This window comes from Ischnura elegans, chromosome 5 (genome assembly GCF_921293095.1).
Source record: "Ischnura elegans chromosome 5, ioIscEleg1.1, whole genome shotgun sequence".
Taxonomy (NCBI): Eukaryota; Metazoa; Arthropoda; class Insecta; order Odonata; family Coenagrionidae; genus Ischnura; species Ischnura elegans.
The window spans coordinates 134,839,378-134,856,701 of NC_060250.1; the positions used below are offsets into that span (position 1 = coordinate 134,839,378).

General features: G+C 38.5%; 1 protein-coding gene across 1 annotated transcript in view; it reads left to right on the forward strand.

Moving 5' to 3' along the window:
* Nucleotides 1-17,324, forward strand: part of LOC124159600 (protein GPR107) — a 52,802-nt gene that overhangs the window by 17,821 nt on the left and 17,657 nt on the right. Inside the window, exons 4-9 of the mRNA XM_046535525.1 lie at nucleotides 404-552; nucleotides 4,395-4,501; nucleotides 13,194-13,295; nucleotides 13,418-13,551; nucleotides 13,620-13,769; nucleotides 13,884-14,001. Of these exons, the coding sequence (XP_046391481.1) occupies nucleotides 404-552; nucleotides 4,395-4,501; nucleotides 13,194-13,295; nucleotides 13,418-13,551; nucleotides 13,620-13,769; nucleotides 13,884-14,001 (760 nt within the window). The remainder of the gene's footprint in view (nucleotides 1-403; nucleotides 553-4,394; nucleotides 4,502-13,193; nucleotides 13,296-13,417; nucleotides 13,552-13,619; nucleotides 13,770-13,883; nucleotides 14,002-17,324) is intronic.

Genomic DNA, 17,324 nt, shown 5'->3' on the forward strand with positions numbered 1-17,324 from the left:
TCCTGTATACCGTCGCATTGGGTTCAGGTGGGCTCTGATTGGTCGATGGTCAGGTCAATGCATGTCCTAGTTTGAGTGGAAGGTCATGTTCCTCTATGTAATTGTTCACAATAGGTATGTTGGCTATTATTTGCTCCACCTTTGGTAAAGGGACAATTCGCTACAGGGAGTGTTTATTTGAGCATCGTGCGGTCTCGTTTTATCCAGGTCGCTCTGTATATATATATATTTGGAAGAGACTTCTATTTACTTTGCTGTAAATGTTTAAAAAAATTAACATTAGCAAGTTAAGTTATGAATAAGTTTTTTGTCACAGTTTGCTGCTAGTTGTTTAAGATATGTCAGTAGAAACCTCATTTAAGTTATTGAGAAAAATTAAAATAATGGTGCTTTTCATTGACAGGTTGCAAGTGAAATGTAGTCGTGACCTCCAGATGAGTCACATTTATCGTGATGCCTCATATATTCCTGTATTGCGTGCGAAGAGAGACTCGGTGGTGTCACAGCTGAGTGACACTTCTTTGTTTCATCAGAGGAGGAAACGGGATGTAGGTGAGTGGGATCTCTTCCTTTCACCAATTTTCTCATTTTCTGTTTGAGGGCATCATGGTTTCCGTGACAATGTACTAATGAAGACATTTTTAACCCTTTGGTGCTGACATTTTATTCCCTTGGGCCTGAAAGTTCAGAAGACAATTACCGTATATGTCTGAATATAGTCACCCCTTTTTTCCAAAAACGCCTGTGGTAAAAGTAGAGGGGGGGGACTATATTCAAATGTATTTTTTTAACTTTTCCCGAAACTGAGGCCTCAAAATTAGGGGGGGGGGGGGGACTATATTCGTAGAAATACGGTATGTAAAGAAAATTTTTCTTCTTGAAAAGTTCTTTTAGCTTTCTGGTTTAGTTTTTTTATTAATTTCATTTTAATTGAATAAATTCACTTTATTGCATTTATTTTAAGCCTTCTGAAAAATAAATGAAATTATTGCTCTTTGATGAAGTCACAGTTGATTAGTGTGGTCAAACAGCTGTTAATTTTTAAGTGTGTTAATTGGAACCACTTCAGTCTCCAAAGTTCTGCTACTGGCTACTGCTTGCTTGTGTGGACTTTCCTTGCAGCTTACTTATTTTTGTATGTGATTCAATCGCATCATGTTAATATTTTGGAATTTGTGAATTTGGATGTCTTTTCATCATATTTTCATATAACATTTCCATTTCTATCATGTAGCTTTGCTGAAAATAGCCATTCAATTTCATGTGCTCCTAATGGTGATATGAATTTATTGGTGAGCTGCTATGTTGGCTCGCCACACCAAGTCTGGTTGACGCATTGTGGAAAGAATGTGAATCCTAAAGCATTAGCTCAAAGAATTTATCTTGCTCACGCTCTGAACATGAAAGGGGTATGCCTTGTGCAAATATGCTTTGTGATGGTCGAGGTGGGTGGAGTAAAGAAATGGTGACAGCGAAAGAGAAATGTTTTCATTTCCTTCTCATGGTGAGAAGAATTAAATGTTGGCTTACTGTTGCTCCCTTCCAAGCAGGCACCCAGAAAAGTGGTAAATAAAATTGAGGGAAATCTGTGTTAAAATCGCAAATTTCATGCTCTGGCGGTGAAAAAATCTCTAGTTATTTTAGTTTTTATAGAAGTGCAGTGGAAGATTGATAATCCGGAATGCTTGGGACCAGACATATTCCGACTTAACGATATTTCCAGTGAATAGATCAGTAACCTGGATGTAGGCAACACTGATAACTTTTCAGTATGTGTGTTGGCATCAATGGAAATGATGCATTGTTAAGTGAAGGGCCAAGTGAAAAGAAAAACCCAATCAAATTCATAAAATTAATGATGAAAGACAAATTAAAAAAGATGCAAAACATTTGAAAAAGTTCTTCATAAAAAAAATTGCCAAGGAAGATAAGTAATGAAAGTACATAATCTTGATGAGACCACCTGTTAATGGAGGGAAAATGACCCAACATTTTTACAATCCGATCAGCACGCCAATGTTTTGCCCCTCCATATTTTTCAATGTACACCTGTCGCAAATTCTATGTCATTTTCACGACTATATATTTACTGAAACTTATCGGCAATCATGAAATCCTCCGATTGCAGGTTATCCCACTTTAACTACATTACTGTAATTAATATCCGGTTGTGAATTTTAACTCCAAATTTTCTAATATTTTAAAATTTAAATGAGTAGTTGCAGCTAATCTTGTTATTGTGGAAAAAGTGAATATTTTGGAAAAACTACTTGGCATTAACTTCATAAACAATCTTTGACAAATCTGCATGGAGATACCCTTCTGGCTTTGTGGCGGGGATTGCCCTTTGCCCATTGGAGCAAAATGCTGAGTGGACTCTCACTCCTCTCATGCGACTGCTTTAAATGTTTTGTCCAAATATATTAAAATGATTGTGATTGGGGGAACCTGTGATCATTACAGACATTATTACATGTTATTATTGTTTCATACCCAGGCCATTCGGAAAGGTTTAAGATGTTAATGTGAAAAGGGATTAACATATGTGTGTGATATAAAACCACTGCAAGGCTCTTGCACCTGAAGCAACTGGCTATTTCTCTTGTGGATTTTCAAAAGAAAAGATGAAATTCTGATAAGAATAGAGTGCTCTCATTTGGAAAAATCGCATTTGTATAAACATGTTTTAAACAAAATTTTTATTCTCACTGCTCCAAAATGAGTGCATGTAGATGATAGATGCAGGCAGAAATCCTTTTCATGACGTGTGGAGCTCAAATGTGTAATTGAAAAAGTAGGCAATTGCATTCCAAGGAGGAAAGTAAGCAATTATCATTCATATGCCGCACATTTTTCACAAATCTCCTCTGATAGATTTGAAGTAATTTGGGGCATGTGGCACGCTCAATGTAAACTTCCGACCACGCCCACACCTCCTGCTATGCCAACATTTTCAATATCTGAATCATTGGTGAGCCATTAGCTGATTCCAAGAAATAGCAGTGGCATTCACACAATTTTGTGCGCAGTACTCTGGCAAAAATTCATTCCAAATGTCCTGCAGAACCATTAATATTCTAGGCTTGCTGATACCCTGTAGTGTCAATCGCGCTTATAAGTTCTCAGAAAAAATATTGCGGTAATGTTTTACCTGCAGATCTTTCTGTTCTTTCTCCTCACTTGTGTCACGTGGCCCCATAGCCTGTCTCATCATTGCAAAAAATGACCTATCAAGAGATCCTCAGCCCTTTTGCGCCCTTCCCCATGTAACTCTTGCTCAAGGCGAGGGTCTCACCTCTTTCCGTCCCTTCACCCCCCAGTTACACACCTACATTCTCTTAAGGCCGTTTTACACGGTATACGGAATTGCGCAATCTGACGTACATGCGAAGGCACAATCAAAATTGCGTCGTGTAAAGCGGAGAATTGCTAGAACACATGCGAGAATGCGTGGATGCGAGTAAAAAAAACTTGCCCCGTGTAAAACGGCCTTTCCGTTTCTTTTCTGACTCAAATGATCCTGTCTGATCAGATCTTTCCTGGTCATTATCACCTCCTTTACTCCTGCTGAAAAATTACCACATTGATTAGCCTAAATAGGTGTTCTACTCTACCAAATTAAGCTGATAGAATTTTGGTAGCTAAGAAAGAAAAACTTAATTGTCAATCAAAAGAATTTATCTCAAATCACATGAGAACACTAAACCCTGCTATCATTACTATGTTGTGTATTTCTTTCAAAAACCAATTCTAATCGAAAGTCATGAGGCAAATGCTAATCAAGTTAGCATCTGACATTCCACACACCTTAGTTTTCAGTATGGATGGGTGCATGGACATGGTGAGCAACCATCTGTGGGTTTTACTGTGTATTCCATTGTGACTCAATTTTTTGTGCATAATGGTGTGGGATTTTGGCTCTTTTTTGACTTTTTTAAAACTATGGTGTACGTACTACTTTGATTTGGCTGAAATTTCTTTCACTTATGCAAGAGTGCATAATATCAATGTATTTTGGTTGGTTTGCCAGAGAATTTACTTGGCAAAACAATTTTTTGAAAATTTCAAAGCATTCTTCAGTATTATAAATTAACAAAGTAAAGTCTAAAAATATCCCTTAATTCCACAGGTGATGTCCTATTGTTAAATTCGGTTTAATTTTCATGAACAGAGAAAATATTTGAAAAAGTTGGAAAATCACGTATTTGTATATAAATTTAAAATTATCATGAATTTGGACTAAATATTTTGGTTATGGCTCAACAGCTCATCAAGACTCACTATCTGGCCAAGAATCATTAAGATATATCTTGAAGGCTGTGTTTAATCTTGTCATGGCCTTTTACTGTGTACAAATGTATAAAGCTGATAATGCATTTTTCATGACCTATCAGATCGCCCTGCCCGCACACCACCCAATGGCAGCCATGGAAATTGTGCCTTCATGCCGCTTCCTATTACAGTGGAGCAAAGGGGGAGTGAATATTACTATAACACCAGTGTGAGTAAAAGTTTTACCCCAAGAGCATGCATGGCTACTTATGAAGTACATGGAACTAAGGTTTTATACTTTTTATGGGATACTGTGTTGTCCAGGTTTAGCTGTGTTTAAGCTGTTTAGCATTAACTTCTGTTACTTTTGCTTCTCAGGATAAGCCACTATAGAGCAAAATGTTCTGAATGTCTTGTTATGACTAGGACATAGCACATGTCCTTGACCCTTCCCTAATTTGATGCATGGAGAGAAATGTGCGGTATTTCGTTTACCTTTTTAATAGCAAAATCTCCCATCTAAATTTTGTTTAAAAGTTCTCATAAAAATAAGTCAATGATTTATCTGAAGATTGAAACCTTTTTTCATTTCCAAATGCAAGCATAACAGATTAGACCCTATGAGCTTATAAAGATTTTATCATTTAAAAAAAATAATTTGAAAGCTTATAAAAATGATTTTAAATCAGTAAAAATATTAAAACCTGTATGTTAATCTAAAAAGCATTCCTTTGATTGTATGTACTCAGAGAAACTTGAATAATTACTTCGTTTTACAGCAGGAATTTGAAAATGCATTTGGATCCAAAAATATCCGAAGATCCGGCTCTGAAAATCAAGGATCGGATCTGGGTTGGAAAAAAATCCTGAATCATTCCATCCCTAATATGTATACAGTTGGATCCGGATTTAACGTTTTCGCATTTAACATTTTTCTGCATTAAGCGTTTATTTTTTAGGGTCCCGATTCATTCCCTATTAGGGCAATGTAAAAATTATCCATATTTAGTGTTTCCGCATTTTGCGTTTTCTGCATTTATGGTCGTAAAAATTTTTCCCGCACAAGATTTTTTTGCCCGATTTAACATTTTTTCATGACGGCTCATGCAAATGATTATCCAAATCTTCGAATTTCTGCTCATCAACAAGAAGAGTCTCATGAAAGTTTACCAAGAGTCAATAGAATCTACCGGGGAATGCTTCTTCAACTGCTTTCTTCCGCGAATGCAGTGCTGGGACCTTCAACTCGCAAGCTAGGTGATTTTTCTTCTCGTAATGTTTTGCTCCCCTTCTGATCCAAACACCAGACACTTTTTGTATCAGATCCGATCTAATGGAGCAAATTCATCCCTTAATAACCTCTAACTACCTTATCCTTCACTTCGTGAACTTCGATGATACGTGACGACTGATGACACGAGTTATACTCCGAGGGCCGCTACAATGATAATAATAACAACGTAATGTTTTCAATTGACGGCTTATGCCCCTTTCAACTCTACTCTCTACGGGTAGTCCATTGTTAGCCCAATATTTTTCCAGTCTGCTACTTTCTCTTTTCAAAAGAGGCCCAATATCATTTGCGCAGTTCAGAAGATTCTTTTTATAATCCATTCCAAGGTCAGTTTCCACGGAGGAACAGCGAAAAACCGAGGAAGTGTTTCCCCTGTCATGATCGTGAGTGAAAGCATTCTTTCCTAACGGAATAACATTATTTTACATCGTAATTTAGATATCCCGGAGCCCATATACCGACATGCGGCTGGTTGATATCGCTGCCGATTCAAAGATATTTATCTGGTGCTATTTTATGTCAAAAGCGAATGTAAATCAGAGTTTTGACAAACTATCACGGTCCATGACTCTAAATAAATCACTCATGCTGGAAAAAAATCACCGTATAATCACGGTAAAATAGATGAGCGCGGAAAAATACGAAAATCCAGCAGGAATCCCTTGGTGGTTGACTGCGACATCATAACTCGGACGAAATTGCCAAACTCTGGCGGCACTGACAATTTTTCAGATGAAATCCAGTTCTATTGACGATTAAAACTTTTCACTTAACAGAGTTTAGCTAATCGTTATTCAAGGTCCAGCCAAATTTTATTAATAGCTGCCGAGAATGATTCCAATCATTACAGACCCTCAAAACTGAAAAAATGGCAGGTCCTCATTTAGTGTTTTTCCGCATTTAGTGTTTTAAATTGTGTCCCTGCTGAAAAACCTTAAATCAGGATTCTACTGTATATGCTAGAGATGTGCTAATAGTATCCGTGAATACTCGAATCCCTTGATTACTCGAATACCTTGAATACTAGAAAGTATTCGATATTCGAGGTCTCGAATTAATATGCTAAAGGTACACTCTCAAATACTTTGAATATCGCACCGTAAACTGTCGCACACTGTTGTTGGTAGTTGACTCGGAAAATTGTAAAGAACTCTAGTCTTTCAGTGCATGCAGCGCGGTTATATGCAAGTTGATGAACTACATCAAATTTGCTGATTAGAGCGGTGAAAAGAGTTCGACGTGGGGAACCGAAAATGATTGGGTGAAAAAATCAGAAAATCCCCGGTTTTCCCCACAAGTAGAACCTCTGTGCCGTGGGATAGTAACTACGTAGCACAATTCCCAAAATCCGCTACCCCCTCCATCCATCAGCCCTCGGCCTCCGATGCTTTACTCCTCTCCGAAATCAAACAAAAGGTGAAAAGGTCCCAGCTCGCGTCGGGTTCGTATTATGAAGACCATAAATGAGAAGCTCCAAAAGAAAATATCAAGTGACAGGAGAGTAATAGAATCGTGTTTCACCCTTCCCTCTTTCTCCCCCACTGACCTTTTTCTGTCTGCCTGCTTCGACATTCCCTATTTCTGGAGGTCAACTGCTGCATGAGTACCGTGGGATAGTTACAATGGTGCATTTCCCAAGATTCGCTATGCCCCATTCAGCACTAGCCCCCCTCTGAGGCTTTCCTCTTCTCTGAAATAAAAAAAAAAGGTTCCCGCTCGCGCAGGGATCATATTACGAAGATCCTAGCTTCGAAAAAATATCAAGTTACACGAGAACAATGGAAACGTGTTTCACGCCCCCCCTTTTCTCACCCACTGACGTTTTTCAGCCTACCTGCTTCAAAGTTCCCAGTTTCTGGAGGTCAACTGCTGCATGAATCACCTATTAGCCCAAAAGGTGTCTAACAATGACTTTCGGAAATTGATATTACACCTTTATTGGATTGAAATATTAGTAATGTGCACGTAATTTAAAAAAAGAATAAGACCAAACGTGACGCATTTCTGACTTTATTTAAGAATTTTACGCGAGGAAATAAATGCCAAAGTACGATGGAGGTTTTGCATTCTGGCGAGACTCGATATGAGCAGCAGAGCTTCTCGGAAGTTGATGCAGTATTTTTTTCCGAAAACATATATCAAGTTACAATTTATGAGTTGTGCTATACATCTCTATTGTTACAGTCACAGACAAAGAGATATTTTCTCAGGATATTTGGTTTCTCCCTGATAGCAATTCGAATTCATCTTCTTATCTCGTGAGAACTTCCAAAGATGGACTGAAAATAATTGAAGAAAATCTGATGGAGAAGCACGTGTACAGTGGAACCTCGTTACAGCGAGTACGGGCTATAGCGACACTCCCGCTATAACGAGAGATAGCCGATGCACCGTCAATTGACCCTACAATAAGCGTGTTAAAAAATTCGTTTTTACGAGACCCTTTTGGTGTTGGCTCTCGCCATAGCGAGGGTTTCACCGCCGGAAGACTTTCATCAAGACTCCTTAACCTCTGTAATTGCTAGCGATCTGTTAGAAATGAAGTTAATGGAGTGCTCAGTCTCAAATTTATGTGGTAAACTGTCGTTCGATAAATAAGTAGTTAATTTTGGTGAAAATATTGTGGCATTAGCATTCGCGAATGCTTAATCTTCTTTTGTTCCTCGGGCGGCAGAAAGCAGTCGGCAGCATACCCGCACGTCCGTGAGTTGCGTGAATAGAAAGCATTTGATGGCAGTCACCATGGCCAAAAAAACACCAAACACGTCTAAGCGAGAAAATAAAAATAAAGGAGTAATATGAGTGTCGAAATTAAATTTATCTTCCTATTCGCTCTGCAAAATTAAAAAAAAAACAAAAGCGCCCAAGGAATGCAGACGATGAAGAGTTATAAGGAGCTTTGTTCGGGTGGTTTTGCCCATTCAAATCTGCGGGAACTTCTGAGAAAGGGGCTACGTCCAAGCCTGAAGCGGAGTATTTTAGGGATAGATTGTGAATCGAGAATTTTAAGAGTGCGGAAGGTTGATTATACTAATGCGAAGCACCAAAACGTTTTCTCCCCTCACAACTCCCCTGGTGATGCCTGCGGTGTAAACCTGAAGTCGTGGAAGAGAGGACTCCGATCATAAGTATCTTTAGAAGTATTCCCCGCGTCATATAACATAGACGAAACGGAACTTTTTTTTTATATACAACTCCCCGACAAAACCCTTGCAGTATGAGGTATTACTTGCAATGATGCCTCTAAAGGTAGGTAGTGCGCCTTAGCGATGATGTAGGATGTACGAAGCAATGATACTCAGCGTGAATTGTCCGGATGGACGTATTTATTCTCCGTTGCGGATGTACAAGGGTGAACTATTCGGGTCATTGGTCGGAGTCGTACTGGCGCTCTCTTTTGTTACGTAGGTAGCCGAACATCCCCTGGTGGCCGCTGGAAGAACTCACAGAACAACTAACTCTGGTTTGCAGTGCCGTGGTAAACTCGGTGTATCATTTCAAATACGTCGGGAGCGTAACACTCAAAAAGAAACTTTTTATCAACAACGGTAATTTTAATCACGTCATTTTTCAAGCTTAGCAAACTTTTTACCTTAGATGATGAAGATATTACATTATCTGATAGAAAAAGTCTTCCAAGGCGGGAACGTTATACAACCTTCCACCGGTAGAAACAAATGTAATGCGTTATTTCACTTCACTGCCGGTTAACGTACAGAAACAATAAACATACACCAATGGAAACCTTTGAGGCATTAAATAACCGCGATACTGTTTTGTCAGTTAATTTTTGAATTTTCAGTGGAAAATACCAAAATAATAGAATGATCACGTAAATGAACTAATTAAATGCATAGAAAAATGACTTCGTCGGTTGTGCATTAGCATAATGATTGACGAAACAATGCTTTCCATGATTTTTATTCAGTGCGGCGCTTATAAATGGTTTGAATAGTTAGTCGTTGTTCGAGTAAGGAAATTTAGTGATGCAAAAAACATCGCCTTTCGTCTGGATTTATGCTTACGTTTATCGGATAGATGTTTATCTGTCGCCGCACCACTCCTGTTCCTGTATATCTGTCCGCAACAGGTATATTGGCTATTATTTGCTCCTCCTCCGGTAAAGCGACAATTCGCTATAGCGAGTGTTTATTAGTGCACCGTGGGGTGTCGTTATATCGAGGTTGCACTGTATTTTGCAAAACGCCTCAGATTGTCCGCTAGCACTTGACAGCAGGAGTGGGGGTAAAGCGAGCTATCTGTTGTAAATAAGAAGTTGGATGAAGCCGAGTATCAGATGGGCATGCCGCTGAAATGGCGTTTGGTAGATATGAGTGTATACATCAGACAGAAATCCATCGTAGTAGTGTAAATGCTGAGACGGCATGCAATCATTTGTTGCGAGGTGGTGTGTCCCCTTAGAATACATATTTGAAAGAGATGTTAGTTTAATCAACTCTATCTACAATTGTTTCCTTAAAATTAAAATATTCCATTAATCAGCTAAATTCCTGTTCGAATCCTTTAAAGGAAATTAAAATTACTCCCCAAAATCTTGTCTTTCCTGCTGCATAAATTCGAGATATTCGAATATTCGAGCAATGATTTAATCTTCGAATTCGATATTCGAGTTCCAGCAATCTGCTATTCGACCCATCTCTAACATGTGCATGTATTTTTAGGCGAAGTTCATGGAAAAAAAGACCGTTATTGGGGAGACAGGGATTAGATGAAAGCGTTGAATAGAAGTTGAAAGATGTATAGGATATAAAAAATGGCATAAAAAAAAGAAAATTAAGAAAAAGGTGTTAATCATAAGATCCCATGTTTGGAAATTTTGAACAAATTCAGTGCATATTCTGGTACAGTCGATGTGGCAGATGGAGGGTCAGTGTCAATAAAGGGAAAGGGATCTCCATTGTTAAGAATGACGTCAGACTTGTGGAATGGACTTAAGGCTGAGTGATGTTTTGTACGTACCTGACATTCAGTCTAATTTATTGACATTAAATCAACTGGCAAGACCTGAAAATTGGGTTGGATGATGGAAAGATAGAAATCAATTCATAAGCATGTTTAATCAAAGTAGCTGTTTAATTTTTAACTGAAAATATTTTTGTGGAAGATGTTTGATCATGAACTAGAATCATTTCTCTTGGAATGGTACAGTTGATTTGTTTTGGTGAATATAAGTATGTATTTGCATCCTTTTATTGATATTACTGTCCAAAAAACATTTTCCTTAGAATTTCATTGTTCGTTTGTTTTGTAAATACAACTGCATGCATACATTTTGTAACTTTAAATGAGTACACATTTCAATTTTTCAATTTCATTTTTATTACTGACTAGCTGACCCGGCGAACTTCGTACCGCCTAACAATCAATGAACTTACAGTTTACTTACACCATTTATAAATCAAGAGCGGCTGCATCGTTTTTAATCATGTTTAATTTATTATAATAAAATAAGGATACAAATTCAATAAAACTACGTAAATGAGAACCAAAATTGCTTGTCAGAAAGACATTTTCTTTATCGAATCTACATAGGGTGAATCGGAGCACGTTTACGCGGATTTTTTTCAACAAATTTTCTTACGTTTTAGCTTAAGAAATTTTGGGCATTGTGGTTTAATAAAGCAGTTCATGAAATAAAAATTATACGCATTCAGTTGTTGGCTATTTGCGTTATTAGCTGTAAAAAAATGTTTTTAGGTCCAAGTCTGTTGCATACACTTGGCCCATTCAGGGGGCAGGTTGACACGACCCCAGACCGACGCTTGACTGATGCTCAAAATCGTGCAAGAAAAGCCCCTATGAAGCAGCATTCGCGGCGCGCCAGTTTTAGTATCTCTGTTTGGAAAAAATGCACTGCGTAAACGTACTGCATGCGTAAACGTACTGCATGCGTAAACGTACTGCATGCGTAAACGTACTGCATGCGTAAACGTACTGTATGCGTAAACGTACTGCATGCGTAAACGCACCACGGTGAGCCCTACACATTCGGGTTTAATGTCTTGCGTCAAGCACCTTCTGAGAAACAACAGTTTTTGTTTTGTTATCAGGCGCAAGATGAAGCGGATGAAGCTAAATAAATATAGCGAAGCAAAGCAGTGACGCAGCGAGGGGAGGTTTTGGGGGATAAACCCCCCCCCCCCAAGAGCTTAGAGAATTTTTTTATGAAAGATTATGTTATTAATATTAGGGGGACGGATGACTAACAAACAAAACATATTTAACTATTCACACAGCCACAAAACCCACTATTTTGAACCATTTATCTTAAAAAATGTCTGGGGGAAGTGCCCCCACACTTCCCGCTTACCTTAGCGAGTTTTCTATACCCTACAGACCCGTGGTATTAGCTGCACCAAAAACCCCCTATCCTAGCTACGCACTTGATGCGAAGGAAGAAATACAGAGGATTGGTTATCGACTCGTGAACATAGCACGCTAAATTGACCATGAGAAAATCATGGGTTTTCATTAGCACATGAGCACAAACAACCCAAAAACTGAAAAAATGACCATGCGATTTTTTAATCGTTATCACGAATGCAACACGAATTGTAAATTGAATAAGTTTAAGCTCAAAAGGGCATATGAGTTGAGATCATGGAATCTACGGAATGAGGACTTCCTAACCTTTGAATTTTCCTTTGAGTAAAGTTGCGTGAATCACATTCATCACCAATTTTTTTAATGACCAAACACGTTCCGTTGGATAGTTATGGTTGGTTTAGGCTTCGAAAGATCATGAGCACAGAAACTACATTTTTCTGTAAATCGTGCCTTGGTAAGCCAGGTACGTCCAAGGACTTAAAATATTCAGATAGATAGTTGGTGATTTCGTCTTTGTTTGTTACACATTTAAAAGATCGAATCCATGCAGAGTACGAACTATTTGAATTTACCTCGTTTTAGTCATCCACATCTTCGTTCTTGCTCGCTAAATCAACCATCTTTGATTCTTTTGGTGATCAATCATATTCTGGAACTCTTTGTTGATGAGCTCACTGAAACTAATTTGCAATCATTCCAAGGAAATGAGTTAAAACTACTCGATTCCTCGACAGGAACACGGACATTACCGTTTGTCAACAGTTGCTTGGAGATTTGTTTACAAACACGGTAGTGAAGTGTCAACTCGAGCTGGGCCACGGCTGGGCTTACAATCAGCTCGAATTAAATTTTAAAAATGTAATTTCAATTTAGTTAATATTTTGAATATATTTAGTAATTAAAATGTTACATTACACGCCTATATTTCTTAGATAACAGTGAGTGCTTGTAATTTAATATGAACTTAATATAATAGCAATAAAGCTCAAATTGATTCTACGTTTTAGTTAGAAAACGTTTGTATGTGAAAAAGAAAAGGGCTGTTTTTAGGGTTTTCCCGGCAATTATTCAATTTTTTCTCGCCGTAAGAACCATCCTTGGACTTCAACGAACATTTAAAAAAAAGCATTGGCCAAATTGGTCCAGGCGTTGTTGAGTTATGCGCTTACCAACACATTTTGCGATTCATTTTTATATATAACATTCTCATGCCAAATTTATGATGTGAAGCACTTCATTAATGGATAATGATTGAAGTTTGAAAATTTTTGTCTTTTAGTTTGTCATGTATGTTGCAGCCAAGGAGGAAGAAGGCCTCTATAATTTGTACTTCCATAGCTGCCCCAACTACGGTAGTGAGGAAGTAAATCTTGATTTCTTGGTGAGTAATGTCTTTCTCTAGTCGTTCCTCATTTGCTTTACAAATGCGTTTGTGTTTTGGCTCCATATTTTAATCCAGGTTTTCTGCCAGTCTTCACATTAGTCTAATGATTTAATTTTCAGATTGAAATTGAGGAGAAAAACAGTGGTAACTACCTCTCAGCTGGGGAAATGCCTTTGCCAGCTCTTTATTTTATGATGGCAATACTGTTTTTCCTTTCTGGATGTTTTTGGGTGTTCATCCTTAGAAAGAGCAAGTATGTTGAGGCACAATTGATTCTTTTTATTTACCCAGGGCTCTGCTAATTGAGTCATATATTTCCAGGAATCAAGTTTTCAAAATCCATTATCTGATGGGAGTGTTGGTGTACTTGAAGTCATTTTCCCTATTGTTTCATGGAATTAACTTTCATTTTATTCAAACCAACGGAGAGCATGTTGCAGCTTGGGCAGTATTGTATTATGTTACTCACCTGTAAGTAATTTTAGATCTCTTGTCCTTTTTTATTTTGGATGATGTATGTACTACTTTTAATTTTAATGTATGTAAAATTGGTGTGTAGTCAGATGTTTGAATGGCTCTTTTCAGGTGTAAAGGTGCTGTCCTTTTCATAACAATCGTACTCATTGGAACTGGATGGACCTTCATTAAGTACATTTTATCAGAGAAAGATAAGAAGATATTCATGATAGTTATACCACTCCAGGTAAAATGGCATTGAATAAGATGAATGAACGTTTGAATCTGAGACATTTTTTCTTTATTTTAGGGTACAGTGGAAGCCTGGTTTTACGAGAAAGGCATTTTACGAGAATCACATTTTTGCAAGTGATAGTCTTTGTACCGCCAAATGGCCTATGTTTTAATTGTATTTAAAAAATCGGATTTAGCGAGGTCAAAAAGTTCCTTCCACAGTGCATGCTTAGTATTATGAGAGATATTTCTCGAGGGCAATGCACCGCTGAGCAAGCATTAACAGTTATGCTTTTTATTATCTGTTTATTAAATAAAAAATAGAAGATGTTTGTCAGATCTACAAAATCTAAAGCCAGTTACGCCCAATGCATTTATGTGATTTACAGCCTGGAGTACACTCCGTGCGCTCCCATTTTTCGTTCTTCTTTTGTTACGCCCAGCTATCAATGGGAGGGGAATGGGAGGAAGATAACAGCGGGAGAGGGACATAGTTCCCCCCCATATTCTTTCACTGGCTTCATCACTATAATAATAAACTACATCTTAATTGGAACTTACATTGTAGTGAAACCCCCTCAATCTTTTCCAGTGTGAGGTATGCAAGTTGAAAGCGCAACATTGTTGTTGTTAGATTGGCACCCTTACATTGACTTCTGACTTAAGGAAAGCTAGAGCAATGTTACCTGCATTGCACGCTATCCGGCGATGCATATATCGATATTTCATATGAATCGGAATGTAGTTCGATCAAGACAACTTAGCTATTGCCATATAGGAAAACCAGAATTGTTACCAAGATGGTAAAATAAAAATAAACCTTAGGTTAGCGAAGAAGGACTCAGCAGCACCAATTAATCAACTGTAAAAAACTTTGTAAAAGCAGAATTACTGTGCTGATAGTGGAAATCCTCTTCTTAGCGACCAATATTAGTGATTCTACAATATCTCTTATTCGTACTCTCCAAAATTCTGTGTGATTCAAAGTTTCACATCATATCAGTAAAGCTGTGATGCACTTCCGCGCAAGCCCTTAAATTTTTTTAAACTAATGGCTTAGATATGGGTTACCCTCATGGGCTATGTACTATGCGAGCACAATTAAAAACAAAGCTATTTCCTACACCAGATTCTTTGAATCTCTTGGCAATGATTAAAAGCTCCTATATAAGACTCCTATGTCAAGAATAATATTCTGTTCCTAATTTTGCAATGTACCATATGCATCATTGCTAATCCATTCCCATGCGGTGCTTTTATTGTAGGCATATAAACCGCCCAGGGTTATTTTTTTCAGATGAACTGAAGATTTTGTACATTAAGTAAAATTTTTATATAATGGTAATCGCTCTCCAGAAAACCCTCATACTACAGTCAAGCCAGCGTGAGTTGTCCAATGACAGCCAAATAAGAGGGGCGGAGAACCCTTTAGCCAGCACGGATTGCAGCCATTGCAGCCAATCACTGCCCCCAAAATACACCTCACACCCTCACCTAGTCATACAACAGTTGTTACATGCATATGAATCAAAGAAACAAGCGTGAAAATCCAAAACAAGCCCTTTCTTCGACTCATTAAAACAAGGGATTGTTCCTTTGGTTCCTTCAAGGTCATCGTCCCCTCTGGCTCCTTTCTTCACGGAAGCATTTTGTTTACAAGTAAGGTGGGCATTTTCCTTTCTTACCTGGCAACCTTATCCCCTACCTTGAACTAGGCCCTCCTGCCTGTCATTGAAAAATTCTCGGTAGCCGGACTGTATACAGGGGTGAACTCAATGCACCGATCCTTTGAGCACGATCCAAGGCAGAGGGCTGATTTATGGGGCCTCAGCATTCAGCAGAAGAGAGCGATTGAAGATTGTAAAACTTCTATCATCCCAGTGGCATAGCCAGGAATTTCGTTTGGGGGGAGGGGGGATGGGCAGAGGGGGGTCCACAACCAGGGAAGAAAATTTTTGAAAAACAGGATACATACTAACAAGGAGAGGTCGCCAAAGTGATGTTCGGGATCTGAATGACGATGTTATTTCCTGAAACAATATAGGTAAGGTAGAAAAAGTGTCACGGCTTTCTTCCACATAGGCCCGGGTTCGAAAGATATTCGCATGTAAAGATTCCGCGCACTACGAGTTCCTTCGACTACTCTCCCTCGTACAGCATGCGGCGTAGCCTAGTGGGTTAAGGCGCGAGGACGAGACATTTGATGTATACGTTCGGGGTTCGAGTCCTAGTGGGGTCAAATTTTTTTCTTCCTTATTATGTTTTAAAATCACTGCTATAATTCATTCCTATTCTTTTATGTCAGTTACTTGGCTATCTTTTATTTTTATATTAGTTTACGAATTTTAAATAGTATTCCGAATGGTTTCCATTTCCACCCGCTCTATGTCTTTGGCGGGTAAGCTATATCGCCTGAGTGAGGTGTTGGATCTAATTGCTCTACGCACCTTCTTCCTTTCCTGTGTCTCTCCGGTCCTAGAATACTGCTGCCAAATCTGGTCTATGGCCCCACCTTCTTTATGAAAGCTCCCAGAAAGCCCTTTGAATTTTTTTCCTTTCTATTGTCCGCTACCGCCACTTGCCATTTCGTAACTTCTCCCTCAATAAGATTAGATCCTCTCTTGGCAATGCTACCTTAGCTGATCGCCGTATCCTCAATGACCGGAGACTTTTCTTGAATATCATTAAATGCAAATACAGATCATCTGACCTTCTTTCTTTTTTCCTCTTCGCGTTCCTTCGTGCACGACGAGGTCGAGTGGCCTATTTCATATTTTCACCCCCCGCCTTTCTGTCTCCAAACGTTCTTTTCTATTCAGACTTCCTCCTTCCATTAACTCCTATGCCGAATGTGTTCCAAATTTGATCATTTTTTTCATACCTCATACATCTTACTCCATCACTATCGTAATTTGTCCCCTATTCCTCACAACACCCGATAAAATTTACTATTCTTTGTTATTTATTTGTAAATACTGTTGAAAATATTTTGTTCATTAATGGTTACGATGCTTTATATTATTAAATTGTTTCTCCTGTTATTGTTTATCCTCTGTAATTGGCCTCGTGCTGTTTTTGGACTGGATTAAATAAATAAATATATAATTACCACGCGAACTTGAGGACGCATATAACTACACGTGAATTTCCAGGTAATGTGCTCATCCTCGACCAAGACATTGTTCCCTCAGCCTCTTCATATATTTATGATCTCAACTTATTCTTCTCACCAAATAGACACAACCGGGTATCCGCATATTCAGTCACCAACCCTAGCCAGGTACCTCCCCTACCCATTATCGCCCGTCAAGTGCAATGACCCTGCGTCCCAACTGC